The sequence below is a fragment of the Melanerpes formicivorus genome, unplaced genomic scaffold (assembly GCF_026170545.1).
Source record: "Melanerpes formicivorus ecotype bairdi unplaced genomic scaffold, bMelFor1.0.p_v2 SCAF_4, whole genome shotgun sequence".
Classification (NCBI taxonomy): Eukaryota; Metazoa; Chordata; class Aves; order Piciformes; family Picidae; genus Melanerpes; species Melanerpes formicivorus.
The window spans coordinates 30,451,015-30,466,910 of NW_027142356.1; the positions used below are offsets into that span (position 1 = coordinate 30,451,015).

Below are 15,896 nucleotides of genomic sequence, written 5' to 3' on the forward strand. Positions count from 1 at the left end.
TTTAACTGGAAGGAGTAAGCTGGGCTGAAGCTGCTCCAGAGCCACGCTCAGCCCTGTGCCACTATTGAGGGTCTGAATGGGACGTGCTGAATCTGGCTGGGCCCACCAGATTCTGCAGTACCTGAGAAACCACACCACAGCTCTTCCTTTCAAAGTTTGTGGTTTAAACATTCAACCTTAACTAATCTATATGCAGATTATAAATCTATAATGTCATTGCTGCTGTTGTTACTTCAGTGACTAATGTTCTTTTTTCTTTCAGCTCTGATTTTGACCACTTCAGTCCTTGTCTCTTGAGTCCTTTCCCTACTTTTGTATTAAGTTCAAGTTCTTTGCTCATGCTTCCAGGGCCTTATGTCACCAGTATTAAATCCATGTCTCTGGCCTTGTCTTTTGTGTCTTCATGTTCCAGCCCTGTCATACTTCTGCACATGCTTTTGTTTCCCCCTCTTCCATGTTTGCCTTCACCATCCTTTGCAGCTTTGTAGCTGTGGAGCACTGTCCTTATGCCCTCTTCCCAAAGCAGCTCTATATGAAAATATAATGTCCTGTATGAAAATCAGTGACTGAAAGCTGAGATCATCTGGGAAGGAGGAGAAAACTGTCATGGTGCAGCCACCAAGTCCTCTGAGCACTGCATGAACTGCTAGAGGTCCTGGCCTCCTTTTCTCCTGCTCCCTCCTGGTCAGAGCATGGCATTTATCTGGAATCAGTTTGTGATTCCAGCAAAGCTCATGCAGAATCACTTCATGGAAACAGGACTTTATGTGGCTCTCTGGGAACTACAGCACGTGTTTAAGATGTAATTGGATGTGTGAAGTCAGTTACCCAAACCCTGTACTTAATATTTACAAGGTTGAGATCCAAGACTTCTTACAAGGGATTATTTCATTCCTGTGGTACCATTTAGAAGCTGAAGGGGGGAAAATGCATTATGTTGGGCTTTTTGGTTGTGTTTTTTACATGGATAAAAAGAAGTATCAAAGAACAAAACCAAAAATGCTTTTGTTTTGTAGGTGTAATTCCTTTTCATGGCTTTTCTATGTATGGTAAGTATGACTCATGAGTTCTGCAGATCTCAGGGCTGCTTGGTACCGTATTGCAGTTTAAAGCTGTATGTGCTCTGTGTGTGTTCTGGGGTTTGTGTGTGAATCATTCTGAAAACTCCAGGCTGCTTCTGCTGACTTGTACTCTGTTTAAAAGCTCACTACCTTGTGGGAGTTCCTTCTTTGAGAGCTCATAGCTGAGCTATTCACAATCACAGAATGCCAGCTTGGAAGGGACCCCAGGGATCATTTGGCCCAACTTTTCTAGGTCATAGCTGAGTTGAAGTGAGCTGGCCCAGCACCCTGCCAAGCTGAGTCCAAAAGATAACATACATTCACATAGTGTATATGAATACAGGGATAAAGTCTGATGATGGTTTGGTTTTTTTGTGTTTCTCTTTTGGGTAGACCCAAGTTCCCCATGAAAAGAGTTGTCAAACACACGAATGATGTGAGAGTGTTGCTGTGTCCATGTGCCTAAGACAGGTGTTAAAAGAGCTAGACTGCTGTGCAGAGCAAAGCCCAAATATCAACAGGGTTTCTAGGGAAAAGGCAGAAAATCTCAGGTCTCAGAGGTGAGAAGGTGCAGGCATCCTCCAACAGTGTCAGACTCATTATTACAGCTTGCCAGTTTTAACCTGTGCTTGGCCAAAGGTGCTTGTGGCATCACAGGTCAGGCAGATTTACAGATCACGCTTAATGTTATCTTTTAATGAAGTTCAATGCTCATGTGATCATTGAAATCAGGCTACCTACATACAAAATGCAAACAGGAACCTGAGGAGAGTATCTTAGGTCTCTGAAGTGAGGAAGAACTTAATTACAAACTCTTCCCTAGGCACTCTGTGGAGGCTTCCATTTTTGCTGTGTGGAACTGCTGTTCAGGATGCATAGGGCTGACTCTGCTACTGAGAAGAGCAGAGTCTCTCTAACTGGGTGGGAGCTTCTTCCTTCCCTCAGGCCCTCTCTAGCCCAGGGCTCAGAATGAGCTGGTGGTGAGGAGGAGAGAGGATGAAGAGCAGGACAGCAACACCCCAGTAGTGCAACTGCAGGCCATGGGCATGGTTGGTGGCACCAAGCAGAGCAGCCTGGGTGTTCCATGCTGTGCTGCTGTGGGAGGAGGTGGCTGGGTCCTTATGTGAATCCTGTACATGCTGTCATGTTCACATGCACACAGCCATGGGGGACCAGCTGCTAGGCTCTGCTTCTGTTCTCCTCCTGGCCTTCATGTGCAGGCTGCCAACTCTTCCCTGTTGTGGTAGTTTTAGGCTATGCCTTTAAAATTTTTCACAGATCTTGAGCACCTTCAGTCATAAACAACACACTGGGAGCAGCCTCTGCTTTCCTTACCCCAGCCTAGACACATAGCTGGGAGCATCTCGGCTGCCTTGGAGCCCACCTCTCAGAAGGATGTGGCAGTGTTTGCAGTGAAGCCATCTTCTCTGCCACATGTGTGGAAATGACTTCACAGGTGTGCAGCCACACCTCTGTGTGAATGTCTGTGTGCATGCACATGTGTCACATCCCTACTGTGTGGAAATAAACCTGAGCCTCTGGGCAGAGGCTCTGGGGATTCTGGGAGGTGATCTGGCATCCCCAAAGAGTGCAGCTGTCCAAGGAAGCAGGGGCTGTGGTGGGTGGGCAGACCAAAGGCTGTGCACAGATGTGGAGAGTGGTCAGACCAAACACTGTGCAGCACAGCAGTGTGTGCAGGACTGTGAAATGTGCATGGAATGGCTGCAGGGGTAGTGGGAAGCTGGTTGTGTTTGTGCAGCATGTGCATGCAGCAGGTTCATCTGTGTGCTAGGCTTGTACAGAAACAGCAAAAGCACAGGTTGGAAACAAGTTTCAGAGCTGATGCTTTACCAGTGTGCTGTTGGGTGTGCTGAAAGACCTCTAAAGATCTGACTCCCAATGCCCCTGCTTTTCAGGTCTCCCAATAAACACACAGGTCTCTGCTTCTCCTGCTTAGGTGATGTTATTGTGGCAACCACAAGCCATGGTTTGAATATTTTCATTTTCATGACACTTTTCTCCAAGCAGCAAACCTTTTCTGGTCTTACAACTAAGGAACCAACTGGGAGATGGTCATTAGCCCAGGGGCACAGTTGAGGGGCACAGTTGAGGTTAGAGATGGTTGAAGTTAGAGGTGGTTGAATCAAAACCTTGGGCTGTTCACCATGCCGTTGCTCCCCACCCTAGAGAAGCCATGAAGTGTACGTTTATGCTTCTGAAGGCAGTGCTCCAGTAAGCAGGCCCTATTTAGTTGAGGTTCTTGAAATCTATGAAACTGTTACCTGCTATGTGCTGTACTCCCCTTCTTAACTTTGTTACCTTTAAGTACCAGACTGTTACAAAACACTTGGTCTAAATAATTGCTTGAGGATCGTTGTTGTAAATTGTGCTTCTAGAAATGACTTTTTTTCCCCCTCTTCCCTCATACTTCATGCACTTTAATCATTGGACTCTTTGAGCAGTTTTTAGTGTTGTCAATTACAATTCTTTTATCCTTAATCATTGAACTCTTTGGCAGTTTGCAGTGTTGAGTCAATTACAACTCTTTTATCCTTCCAGTTGCTCCACTTTGTTTTCTGTACCATGAACCTCCCAAACTGTATCAGATATTCCGTGAGATGTATGTGCGTTTTTTCTTCAGACTTCATTCCATCTCTTCTCATCCCTCTGTAAGTTCATCAGCAATTATAACCCACTCCCTTGATATTCTTTTTGACTATGGAACAATGATATCCATGATTTTGTGTGTGATTTGAAATGTCTCCTTTTCAGCAAAGTAGAGCCAAGCCTGGAGGAATGCTTAGGTAACTCCAGCTGGGATGTTTGGGGTCTGACATCAATGCCAGGCTTTGCTATGGAGTATTCAGAACAATGATATCCATGATTTTATGTATGATTTGAAATATCCTTTTCAGTAAAATAGAGGCAAGCCTGGAGGAATGCTTAGGTAACTCCAGCTGGGATGTTTTGGGGTTTGTCATCAACTCCAGGCTTTGCTATGGAGTATTCAGAGTAAGGGAGCTCTCCTTTTCTGAGCTTCAGGGGGTGGTTGGGAAGTCATCTCTGCAATAAGCTCAAGAAGTCACATGAATGCATCCTGACTTTTGTGTTAATTAATGACATGTAAGTGCCCACTCAGGGGTTTTCTGGGGCAGAGGGACTGAAATATAGCCATGTATGCACAGCTCTTGTTTCAGTGATCTGAAGTTAATGCCTCTTTCTTTACCTCGGTCATCTTTTTGTTAGCACTGCTAGGTGAATTTACATCACTTGAATCATTTGCGTATCTTTATGCCCAAGACCAGCTTTCTCCAATATCAGACAGATGGAGAAATTGGCTTGTCTTCTATTTTTGCAGAATTAAACTTTTCTTTTGTTTGTTTTTCCTCCTTCACAAAGTGCTCCTGCAAAACATTTCCTGGTTAAAAGAAACCAATTTCCTTGGTATTTCAAGGCTCTGAACTGTGCTCTCAGTCCCAGTGGAATGGGTCAGACAGGAGTCTGCTCGTTTTCATGGGGATTTTGAGAAGAAATGTATAAATTTAACTTTTTTTTGGTAGTTCTCCCTATTGCTGCTTGGTTTTAGTTATCAGAGAGATGCTCTTTCTCACATCCTCTGGTTCTTAGTGCAGCTGAGGCCCATTTCAAAGTGAAAACCTCTGAAGTAGGCCACTCACATGTTTATGCTGGTGGTGTTTTCTCAGGCCTGAGAGCACCAGTGCTGGTGTTCAGGATGTTCTCTTGTTTCTTCAGGGCATTGTGTCCTTGTGCTTGCTGTTTGAGACCCTCCTGCAGACCCACCTGCCTCAGCTCTTCTATCACCTGCGGGAGATCGGGGCGCAGCCGTGAGTGCTTCTTTCTGCCGTGCTGCCAGGGCTGCTGCAGAGCCTTGACTCTGAAAAGGCTGCTCTGTAGTCACGCCTTTGGAGAGATGGGGAAATGGCTCATAAGTGCAAACCTCAGTCTGCCACTCTTCCTTGAGAGGCAGCGGGAGCTTTGTGCATTTCTTGTGTGGTGTGTGAAAAAGAGAGCTGCTCCCTGAGGAGTGCTGCGTTGTTCAGCTGAGATTCAGTTCTTCAGCAGCGGGAGCTTTGTGCATTTCTTGTGTGGTGTGTGAAAAAGAGAGCTGCTCCCTGAGGAGTGCTGCGTTGTTCAGCTGAGATTCAGTTCTTCAGGTCAAATCTAATGGAACTCAGTGACTTATTTCCTGGGGACAGAAGACACACAGGTATGTTAGGTCAGTAGAAGCTACTGGAAGGAGAGGGAGAACAAGAGGCTGTCGTTCTGCATTGTGCTCGTGGTACCATGTGCAACAGAACCTGAATGTCTTCCTGTAATAATTGGTACCCACAAGAGCAGGTAAAGGCCTGGGTGAGGATCCCTCTGGCCTTTTTGTTTGGTCAGGGTGTTTTACTGATATCAGTACTTTGTCAGATGAGATACTGCTTGGTTTTCTGATAACTGTGACAAAGGCAAATGCAGATTAGTGCTGCAGCAGGGGAGAGTGGCTATGCCTCCCAGAGGACAAATGCAGCAGAATAATTAAATACTCTTTCTAGAGAATCTGCCTGATGGTTACAGGAGGCAGCAATGCAGTGACTGTTTCTCCCTTGTCTGCAGGCTAAGGATCTCATTTAAATGGATGGTGCGAGCGTTTTCTGGGTATTTAGCTACAGACCAGCTCTTGCTCCTGTGGGACAGGATCCTGGGGTACAACTCCCTGGAGATTCTTGCTGGTAAGAGAAGCTTTGTGCAGAATGTGTCAAGTCCAGGTGGCTGTAACATGTAAAGACATGTTAGCTCCATGCATTCTGTGACAAGGAGAAGCAGCTGCTCTTTGAACACTGAAAGCTGGGTCTGTGTTCAAGAGGATAACTTCAGGATGCCTCCTGTGGCACAAGTGCTGCATCTCTGACAGAAATATGTGAGGTAGTTTGAATTTAATGACAGCACTTGAAATGCTCAGTGCTCTCTGAACAGCACATGGAGTGTTCTCCCAGCTTCATGGTAACAAGAAATGAGTCCATCACCTCTCACAAAACACAAGATTCGTCTTCCATCTTTGCTTGCATCAGCTGGGAGTTCTCCTGATTTTTGCTGGATTTCTTCTTTCCAGGTCCTATCTTTTAAGAGACTTTGAAAGTTTGAAAGTTTTCTACCTTGTTTTATATAAAAGTAAGTGTCCTTAGATGTATGCAAGGTTTTAAGATGGGGGTTCTGAAGAAAGCACCTATCTTCAGTTGGGTCAGCTGTTGACTACAAAGTAGGTGCATAGAGGAGAAAATGGTTCAGGTCCACTTGTCCTGACAAGGCAGCTATGTAGAGAGAGAGAATTTTAAAGAAATGAGCATATATTGTAATGTTAGAAAGCATTTACAATTAGACTGCTGTTATTTACATAAACTTAAATGATTGGCTTGGAAATTAACTGCTTGCACACCACCTTGTCCCGTTTAATAAAAGCCAGGCAGCTTAAGCATTTCCACTCAGACCTTCCTGACAGGCTTTTTTCTACCCCTTCTAACCAAAGAAGCTCAAACTGAGCCATCCACTGTCAGTGATTGCTCTAAGGCAATGAGAATCGGTATTTTACCCCAGGATTAGTGCAAACCCCCAACCAGTAGGTCAGCAACTCAAATCTTGGGCCTTTTCTTGCAGTGCTGGCAGCCGCTGTGTTTGCTTTCCGAGCGGTCAACCTGATGGAGGTGACATCACTGGCTGCAGCTGAGGTAAGGATAAGTTTCAGTCAGAGGGGATGGAAATAGCTTCTGATCCTTTGCCAGCAGGAGTAACCCAAGCTTCACATGGCACGTGGTGCAGAGTGCAAATCTTCTGGCCTAAATTCTTACCCAGGGTAAAAACCCCGAGGAAATGGTGAACATGCAGTGCATGATGCTGCTGCTCCGGGGTGAAAGGAAAGAGAGTGTCTCTGCTTCAGACATGCACTGCCAGGAAGTTCCTCTGTGCAATTAGATTATTTTTCTGGTTTCATGCATAACCTTTGTCTGGGGGTTATACTGTTTTTAAAATATTGCCAAGGTGCTTACCCTTCTTCTGAGCTGGGTTTCAGGTGGCTGCTTCTGTGGGTTTTGGTGTTACAAAGATGGCACAAGTTTATTTGCGGCAGTGTTGGGCCTGAAGCTTCACTGAGAGCACTGGCATGGGGAATGAAGTGAACTAAGTTATTCAGATGATTGTGTAGTCATCCATTAAGATGACTTCCCCCCTCCCCAAATGTGATGATTATTTTTCTCAGACTTTGAGACCTTATGATGACTTTTTTTCTGTCTTTTGGTGTTTTTTCTTAAACCTGCTCTCATGAGCAGACTTTTGACTCTTTGAGTCATTCCACTGGACACACTTCACAAGTACTAGCCAAGCCACAGGATAAAGATTCTTAATTCCCAATTATTTTTAGAAGCAAGTTGAAATGTTAGAGCCCTTATTCACAGCCCCGATGCCATGCGTGTGTGAAGGAAGGCTAAAGGCTCAAATCAGATTCTTTGGTTTCTGTAGGCAAACATGCCTTTTCTGTGAAATGTAGAATGAAAAACAGTACAGTCAGGCTCTGACACAAACCAGCATAAATTGCTTCTAGCCAGCTCTGAATCTGGTGCTTGTTGGTATTATGTTCAACATTCAAATATTTCTTTTCTGACTTCTGGGCTTGCTTTAAAGCAATTTGATTCAAATGCCACCTCTAACAGGCCTTTTTGGTTGTTATCCTAGGCTGTGCTTGCTGACCTTTCCACCTTGAAAGTCATGCCTCTTCTGCAGATCTTCTTGTTTGCTACTGTCACTTGATCTGCTGCAACAGCGCTGGTACCACAGCCCCAGGCCTTCTGCAGGAGCTGATCCTCAACTATGCAATGTCTGCATACAACCAAAACCAAGCTGTATGTATAATAATGATTTAGGGATCATGACTTGAGCATTTTCTAACAGAAAGCAGTGACTCAGCCCAGGAGCACGTGCCCTGCATGCTCTGAATTTCACCGGGCAGCGGCAGGGCTTGTTGCTGTGCAGGAGAATGGCTGCTGTGCAGGTGAGCAGCAGGGATCAGTGCTCACAATGCATGTCTGGGTAAATAAAGGCAGTGAACTCCTGACCTGAGTTCTGTGATGTTAATGCTGGAGTTGTCTAAGCTCTCCTTTAATATGAAATGACTTGTTCAAGCTCACAGCTTAAAGGCTATCAGCTCAAGTACTGGCAGCTGAGAAAAGACTTCTTCAACCTGCAGGAAGTGGTTTCATTTTCTGAGAGAGAGGCAGGATCACAGACCCGTTCTGCTGTCTTCACAGTGAGTTCTCACCTTAGGTACTTCTGGTTGTCCTTTTCATACCCAGAGTTGCAGCCACTCCTTCCCCATTCATCCTCAGACTGCAGAGCTCTCAGCCACCCTCCAGCTCCTGCCCAGGGTCCTTGTGTGTTGTTTCCCTGAAGAGGAAGCCTGAGCGCAGCTTCTTCAGGACTTGCTGGGGCTGCTCCTTGCACGAGCCAAAATACTGCCAAGCAGCCTTTGCTGTGCCTCACAGCCTCTCAAGGAGGGCAAAGCTGCCCCTTTGCCAGCTCTCCAGGCTCCCTGATGCAGCAGCTCCAGCCCAGCCTCTGTGGGTGTGTGATGGAGCTGGGCATGGCACTGTCATGCTGGCTTCTCCTCTGCCAGCCATCCTGCCTTCGGCTGAGGCCTTCCAGCTTCTCCCACTGACTTTTCAGTAACAAAGTTGGGCTTGATAGCCTGATTTGCCTGAGCATATCTTAATGGTTATAAAGGGAGCACATTTGGTGTGAGGAGTGATGCAGCCACTGCTCCTGCCACTGGACTTCTGTCTACTTTTCATGTGTGTCATTGTCACCATGTGTCACACAGAATCATAGAATGCTAGGGCTTGGAAGACACCTCCAGAGATTGAGTCCAACCCCCTGCAGTGAACAGGCTTGAATCCTCCATAGCCTTCTCAAGAACCAGCTGAAAACTACCTAAGATGGTACTGTGAGTTTTAGATCTGTAATTCCTGCTGTCCCTGTCAGAATGCAATAAAAAAACTGCTGGACTTCTGTAGGCTGTTGGTGACTTGATCAGGCTGATCTTAAAAAAGCTCAAGCTGTGGGCTCAGTGTGATCACTGCTTCTTTAAAGAACCCAACTGCTTCCCAGCTCTGCCATTCCGAGTGAAGGGATCTGGGGGAATCTTATCCAGAATAACAGAGAAAAATAATCTTTTCCTTAATGTTGGCAAGAAGTAGTTTTAACTTGAACTGGAGGCTTTGCTGTGAACATGTAGGTTGTAAAAGAGGATGCATGTGAGAGCTGTGCCCCAGGATGCAGCAACATGGTCTGGCTTGTGTATGGGGAGCAGAGGCACAGAAAGAGAAAGAGATTTACAGAAGATTGAAGAGTAAATCCCTGAGAGGTGAGCAGACTCCTCTCCCAAATTCCCATTCAGGATGCTGCTTGTGCTCGGGAGCCACAAGGCAGTGTTTAATCTTCATAACAGCATACAATGCACATCTGCCTCTGAACATGCAGCACATTGCAGTGTTCAGGGCCTGCAAGGCTGGGGAGAATTCAGAAACCATCGCATTACAAAGCAGGCACGAGGCCTGTGGCTCAGGAAGGGCATTAGGTGGTTTCCATGGCTTTTGAGGGAATTAAAATATTTACTAAATAGCAGGGGAGATTCCCTCCCGGTCTGCTGACTCCCTAATTCCCATGGCTCCCTGCAAACACATGATTCAAACCCAGCCCATTCCATACTGGGATTTAGGAGGAGGGCTTTTTCCCCCCCACCCCCTTTGTTTCATTTTTAGTAGGTTTGGAAATGTTCTAAGGAGGCAGAGGTGGAGCCAGTTGTGCTCTTGTTTGGGCAAGCAGTGCTATGACAGAAGGTGGTCTGTCTTCCTCTGCCTTGGCACCATGTTACTCATCTCCCTTGTGACGCCTCTGCCTTCCTCACTGGAGTGCTTAATCTCCTCTTCCTGACCTCCACCTTCCTGGTGGTTGGACAAAGGGACCTTATGCTCTGACCTTCAGCTGGACCACTGGTGCTGGCTGCTCTATCAGCCATGGGGGCTGCTCTGCCACCTGTCCCAGGGCTGGCCCAGGGCTTCAGTGCTGCACACATCTAGGACAGCTGTAGCAGCACCTCTGCTGCCTTGTGTCAGGTCTTGAAGGTGGCTTTTTTGAGGGACAGGGAGACACATGCGGAGACATGGCAAGAATGGAATCTGATTGCAATAAAAACAAGACTGAAAATGAACCAGACCCTTAGGCTTCAAACCTAGTGTTTGACTTTGGGATCTTTTCATAAATCCCTTCTCAAGAAGGGCTGACACTGAAGAGGTGTTGGTTTCATGTTCCACTCAGTTGCTCATTTTAGTGAAAATATTGTTTCAGGTTCTGGCTGAGGCAGTATTTTTCATCTCCCCTGCTTCAGTAACCCTCACTTCAAATCTGTTTTTAAAATCCTGAAATGCCTGGTGTCCATCTCACAGCTGGATACTCCTCTTGTAGGGAGTTGTAATTCTTTACCTTTGGAGGCCAGTTCAAACCTGTTCTCTCTGTGATCTATCATTTGACTTCCAAATCCCTAAGCTCCTGTTTCATTTTTGCTGGCTTAAGTAGCAGCCAGACTTTGGTAGCAGAATTATGGCTGAGTTGGTAATTGCACTCAGTTTCTCAGGCTCAGCTGAACCTTCAGAGGCTCAGTTTAGCCAAATTGTGTTCCTTGGGCTGTCCTTCCCTGTCTGCAATCAATACAAGCAGCCTATTGATCCCATAGGCATGGGTAAAGATCAATTTCTTGCTGCTTATCTCAGGGTTCTGGCTGTGGGCTGAGAGGTGTTTTGTGATGTCAAACTGACTGAATAAAACCACCCACAACACCACAAAAGTTAGCAGGCTTGGCCAAAAATGTACCCAAGTTATCTTCTTTCAGGTTTTAGGGAAATACAGTCAAAAACCCAGCAGGGAAATGGATCATTTAGTTGGGGGGTTTAATTAGGCAGTTAATATTGCACCTACCAAAGTGAGCAGTGCGGTGTCCTCAGTATTGGGCTGCTGCTGCTGCGTGCCAACAGTCATCTCTGGAGTGCTGGCTTCATCGAGGCCCACAGTGCTCTGCCAAATGACATTGTCCTTGGCTGAGCAGTTGGAACAAATTGTTTCTTTTGGGATTATGACCAAAATCAATGGAATATTTCCCAAAGGGGCTAAAGCTCCCTATTTGTGCCAGACAAAGCACGCAGCCCATTCCTATGCTTTGTTTGCAACTAAAAAGGCTGCAGTGTAGCTAAGAGACAAGGTGGGATTTGATAGCCAAACCCAAATGTGGTGATGTGGCTCCATAGGGATGGCTCAGTGTCCCAGAACAGAATCAGAGGGTGGTCTGGGTTGGAGAGGACCTCCAAAAGTCAGCTAGTCCAACCCTCTCTGCAGTAAGCAGGGGCATCCTCAACTAGATCAGGTTTGAGGTATTTGATAGTTCATCTCATTCCACACTCGTGTGATCCATCAATGGCACATCCTAGGATTTGATTTTTCTCAGAAAATCTGTTAGGGTCACAGTAAGTCCAATTCTAATAGTAAACCAGCACAAATACATGTTGTGAAAAAGCAGTGCTAATTAATTTTCTGTTTGGAATAATTTATCATCTGAATCTGCTTGATGATAGTATGGCTTGTGTCACAATGTTTTCCCTCTTCTTTCTCATTTTCAAGTGCATCTGGGTTACAAAAACATAAGCAATGCTTTGAAGCCACATCCCAGTTCAGTAATGCTCACATCACATTTGAACTGGGGGCAAGCAGTACACTCACAGCTTGTGGAGGAAGTCCCAGCTGCTTTTGGCACTTAGGAAGAAATTCTCTCTGTAGTTTTTGACGCAAAGACCTATTTGGGTATTTAATTGTAGCTTCTTAATGCACTGCAGGTAACTGGCAGACAAGTGGAGTTCTCAGTAGTGGCACCACCAGTAGCCAGGCAGCAGAGCCTGTCCCCACCTCTGCCTCATGATGTGCACCTCTACCCTGGGGAAAGTGGCACTTGAAAGAGAGGACTTGTGGAGAAAGGTGCTGGGCTGCAGCGTCTGGTCTCTGCAGCACAGGGAGGGATATTTGCTCTTTGAGCCTTTAGTAAGGACACTTTCTTCTGCTGACTTTGGAGGGCAGATTTATCCAGCACTTCAAACATGTCAAAAGGGAAATGCTGATTCCCAGTTCTTCATCTTTTAAAAGCTTGAATAGGTTTTGTTAATCATATGATATCAAAAAGGTTATCTTAATGTTAGTATACATTTTGAAATGCAGCCTTTTGCCACCAGGTGCTTCTGTTCCAAAGCTGTTCTCTGCTTCAGCGTTCACCATCCAGCACAGCTTTGTCTGGTCTGGGTTCTTTGAGTTACAGCCTACAGCAAACAGGAGCCTTCCTGATCAGCACTCTGATCAGTCCCTGAGATGGTTGATGATTCTCAGCAGTTGGGAAGAAACTCTGATCAGTCCCTGAGACGGGTGATGATTCTCATCAGTTAGGAAGAAACTCTGGAAACACTTTAAACATCAGTTCTCAGCCCATTCCTGGTGGTGACAGGGACACAAGGCAAGTGTTGCAGTGGAGAGTCAGGTCACAGCAGGCCAGCAGCATTCAGACCTGAATACCCAGTTAAAGATGGAAGCAGCAGATGATTTGCTTTTGCAACCACCCAGGTCCATAAAGACCTAACAAATTTGAAGTCTTAGAAAGCCACAGAGAGCCTCCTGTCAGTGCAGGAACTGGTGCCCAGGGCTGTGCCCTTGAACATCCCACCTCGCTGTGCAGCCTCTGGAGGAACCCTGTGGAGATGGGGGCTGCTGCATGTCCCCAGGTTTGCAGCTGGAAGGGGATCAGGAGACAGAAGCAGGAAAGTTGCAGGCACCATGATGAGTGCACGTTTTCTTGGGCTGGATATCAGCCTGTGTGTTCATCCAAAGCTGGAGAGAAGCTGTCTAGGACCTTCTGGAACTCTTTGACTTTACAGAAGTTGCAGAGAGCAGTGTCAGGCAGGTGCTGGGATAGATTTCCATTGCTGATCTGAAAACTCATCCCTCCCACTAGGCTTTGGCTGAGGGAAGGGTCAGGATGGTAGCTGCTACAAATGACTTCTTTGGCTTGCATGCACTAGAGTTGGGACATGAGACTGGGACAGAACATGAGGCTGGGACAGAAGAAGGTTCATTCAGAGGGGGAATAGTGAGGTCTGGGCAAAGAAATGACCAAAGCTGATGCTGTGTGGTATGTCCAGCAGTGATCTGTGACATCAGAGGCTTTACACTTTGACAGACCCTTCCTGTCTCTGCAAAATGGTGACACTGCCCTGGGAGATGATCTCCAGACCTTCTGCCCCCATGAGTTTGTGCTGAATGACCATGTCCAGATGACACTGTCTGAAATGGTGACTTTATTCCCTTTCCCCACAGCTGGTCAGCACACTTGTCCTGAGCTCAAATCAGGTCACCTCCTGACTGAGTTTCTCCCTTGCTTCGTGCAAGGCAGGAAGCAGTGCCTGTCTCTGCTTGAGGTGGGGGTGGAGTTGGAGCTTCACTGAGACTCGAGAGAGAGTGGTGCACGCTGAGCAGGTTATCTGTGCTGCCTTCCCTCTGATAGTCCCTGGTCAGGGAGTCACCTCCAGAGCTGCCACTTCTGTGCTTGAAGGGGTGGGATTCTCATGTTGCTTGGAACTGAAAGAGGGCAAGCAAATGCCTGTCAGTGGTGGGTTGGTTGTGTCACCTTGCTGCTCACCAAACCTCAAGCATGGTTGTGCACAGCATCCAGTGACAGCCTGAACTCCAGTGGGCTGATGATGGCTTTACTGGGGCTGCACAATCCCCACACTCTTTTTGAAGTCTTTTTGAAGCTGTATTTGTGTTTACGAGTGGCAGCCAGCTCTGACAATGAAAGGTACAGAGAGGCATGCTCTGAGATCACATGAGGAGAGGGACTCAGTCATTTCATGATCTCTGAGTTTGTCCCTTGGTAACATCCTTCTGGTCCCCTTGCTTTGTGGTGTGTTCATTGCCACAGCTGATGTGGTGTGAATCTCGCTGCCCTTTAGCTGCCAAAGCTTACAGCAGCCCATCACCTTGCTGTGCTCCAATGACATACCAAGTGATAGTCAGATGGCAGTGTCCCTGCTCCTCCTCCAGCAGTGTCTTGCCAAGCTGTTTGGCTGCTCCTGCAGCTTCCAGCAATCAAAGTGATGCTCAGAAGAGCTCATTCCCCCACTCTGACATGGCTTGCCTTCAGTCTGGGGAGATGGGGCTGTGCCTCCAGCTCCTGTGTGAGCAGACTGGAGCTGTGTTTGCTCTGGAGATAAACCAAACCCAACCCCAGGCTGCCTGGCCAGTGTCCTCCAGCTAGGGTGGTGTCTTTGTGCCATGAAGAACTCAAAGCCCTGAGGAAAGGTTCCCTGCAAAGAGGAAACTCGGCTGCCATGAACATTTCTTGAACTGTTCTCTCTTTTTCAAGGCTTTTGGTTTATGTTTGTACTTTAAGTGTTACAGAGAGAGAATTGCCTGCAGTGCCAGGGACAACACTGGCTGAAACCAGGAAACTGGGAGGCATCCCCAAGAGTTGTGTGCAGCTCTGCGTTGGGGTGAAGCTGATGGAAAGAAGTTTTGTCATTGCAGCAGCATGCTGTCCTATCACCAGGAAATGTGCTCAGCTGAGAGATACCCAGCTCCATGATAAGAGGATCACAAGGGCCAATACTCATCAGAGAAGGAGAATGTTTGATTAACTTCCATTCCTCACTTCCAGTGTTATCACTGGGCTGTGCTGGCCCATCCTTCCTTAGTCCCCTAAGGGCTGGGACCACAGGGCCACTTAACATACCTAGGAGTTTCTTCCTGCTCTAGCAGCTTTCCTTCCTCTTTACCTCCTTTATTCTGCTGTCCAAGCATGCTTCCAGGGTTGTTGATTTTGGGTGTTGGGGTTTTTTTTGACCAGCTGGATGGATTTGAGATAGCTGTGGGCATCAAACAGCTCTGAGGATTCATTCTTATCTTTTTATTCCTCCTGTTGAGATAAATCAATGTGCACCACAAGGGCTGGTGGTGATACAGCTGCTGCCGGAAATGGAAGATGACAGAACTTGGAAGAGCATCTCCGGTTATCTGTATTGAGTGCACCCAAGCAATGTGACCAAGAGTGGGAGAGTCAACTCGGTATTGGGCAGAACTGGTGACTAAAGCGACACAGAGGGCTGAGCTCCAGGCCTTGAGACCAGTCCTGGCCTCTTTCCTCTTCAGAAAGACCAATGTCACTGGTGGGGAGTGCTGCTGCAACACCATCAGCAACACAGCACACCCCAGCGCCAGACCTTCTGAGGAAGGTGGCTTCATTTCAAGCAGAAATGGAAACACCCTGAGCTTTGTTCCCAGGCCACGGCCATGCTCAGCAGCACTAGGGGCGGTGTGGCCAGCAGGTCTGCCCAGCCACAGGGAATCAGGGCAGTCGGGACCAGCCCTTGTCCATGCAGTCACTGCAATTAGCCAGGAGCAAAGTGACACCAGCTATGGAGTCTGCCTCATGTCTCTTGGGTTCTTAAGCTGCCCACCACGGGTTTTGGCTGTGACTCCTTGTAGCTGCGAGCAGCTGATAGTGATCAGTGCCTCCATCCTGACCCACCTCTACAAGTCACTGGGGTTTCTTTGTTCCCCTGGGGGGCGGGTTGAACTGCACCTAGATGTGCTGGCATCTTGATGACCTGCTAATTGGCGTGCCATTAGCAGAGTTCCTGCGGAGTGCCCCTTTGCTACCCCAGTGCCCAGATAGCATCTTTCACCACCATGCACGCCAGT

The 15,896-nt window shown here is 47.1% G+C and overlaps 1 protein-coding gene across 1 annotated transcript in view; it reads left to right on the forward strand.

Moving 5' to 3' along the window:
• TBC1D19 (TBC1 domain family member 19) overlaps nt 1-8,169 on the forward strand; it is a 48,393-nt gene extending 40,224 nt beyond the window's left edge. The window contains exons 16-21 of the mRNA XM_068137535.1: nt 1,017-1,049; nt 3,621-3,730; nt 4,815-4,906; nt 5,682-5,797; nt 6,720-6,790; nt 7,791-8,169. Of these exons, the coding sequence (XP_067993636.1) occupies nt 1,017-1,049; nt 3,621-3,730; nt 4,815-4,906; nt 5,682-5,797; nt 6,720-6,790; nt 7,791-7,865 (497 nt within the window). The 3' untranslated portion in view covers nt 7,866-8,169. The remainder of the gene's footprint in view (nt 1-1,016; nt 1,050-3,620; nt 3,731-4,814; nt 4,907-5,681; nt 5,798-6,719; nt 6,791-7,790) is intronic.
• The last annotated feature ends 7,727 nt before the right edge of the window (nt 8,170-15,896 follow it).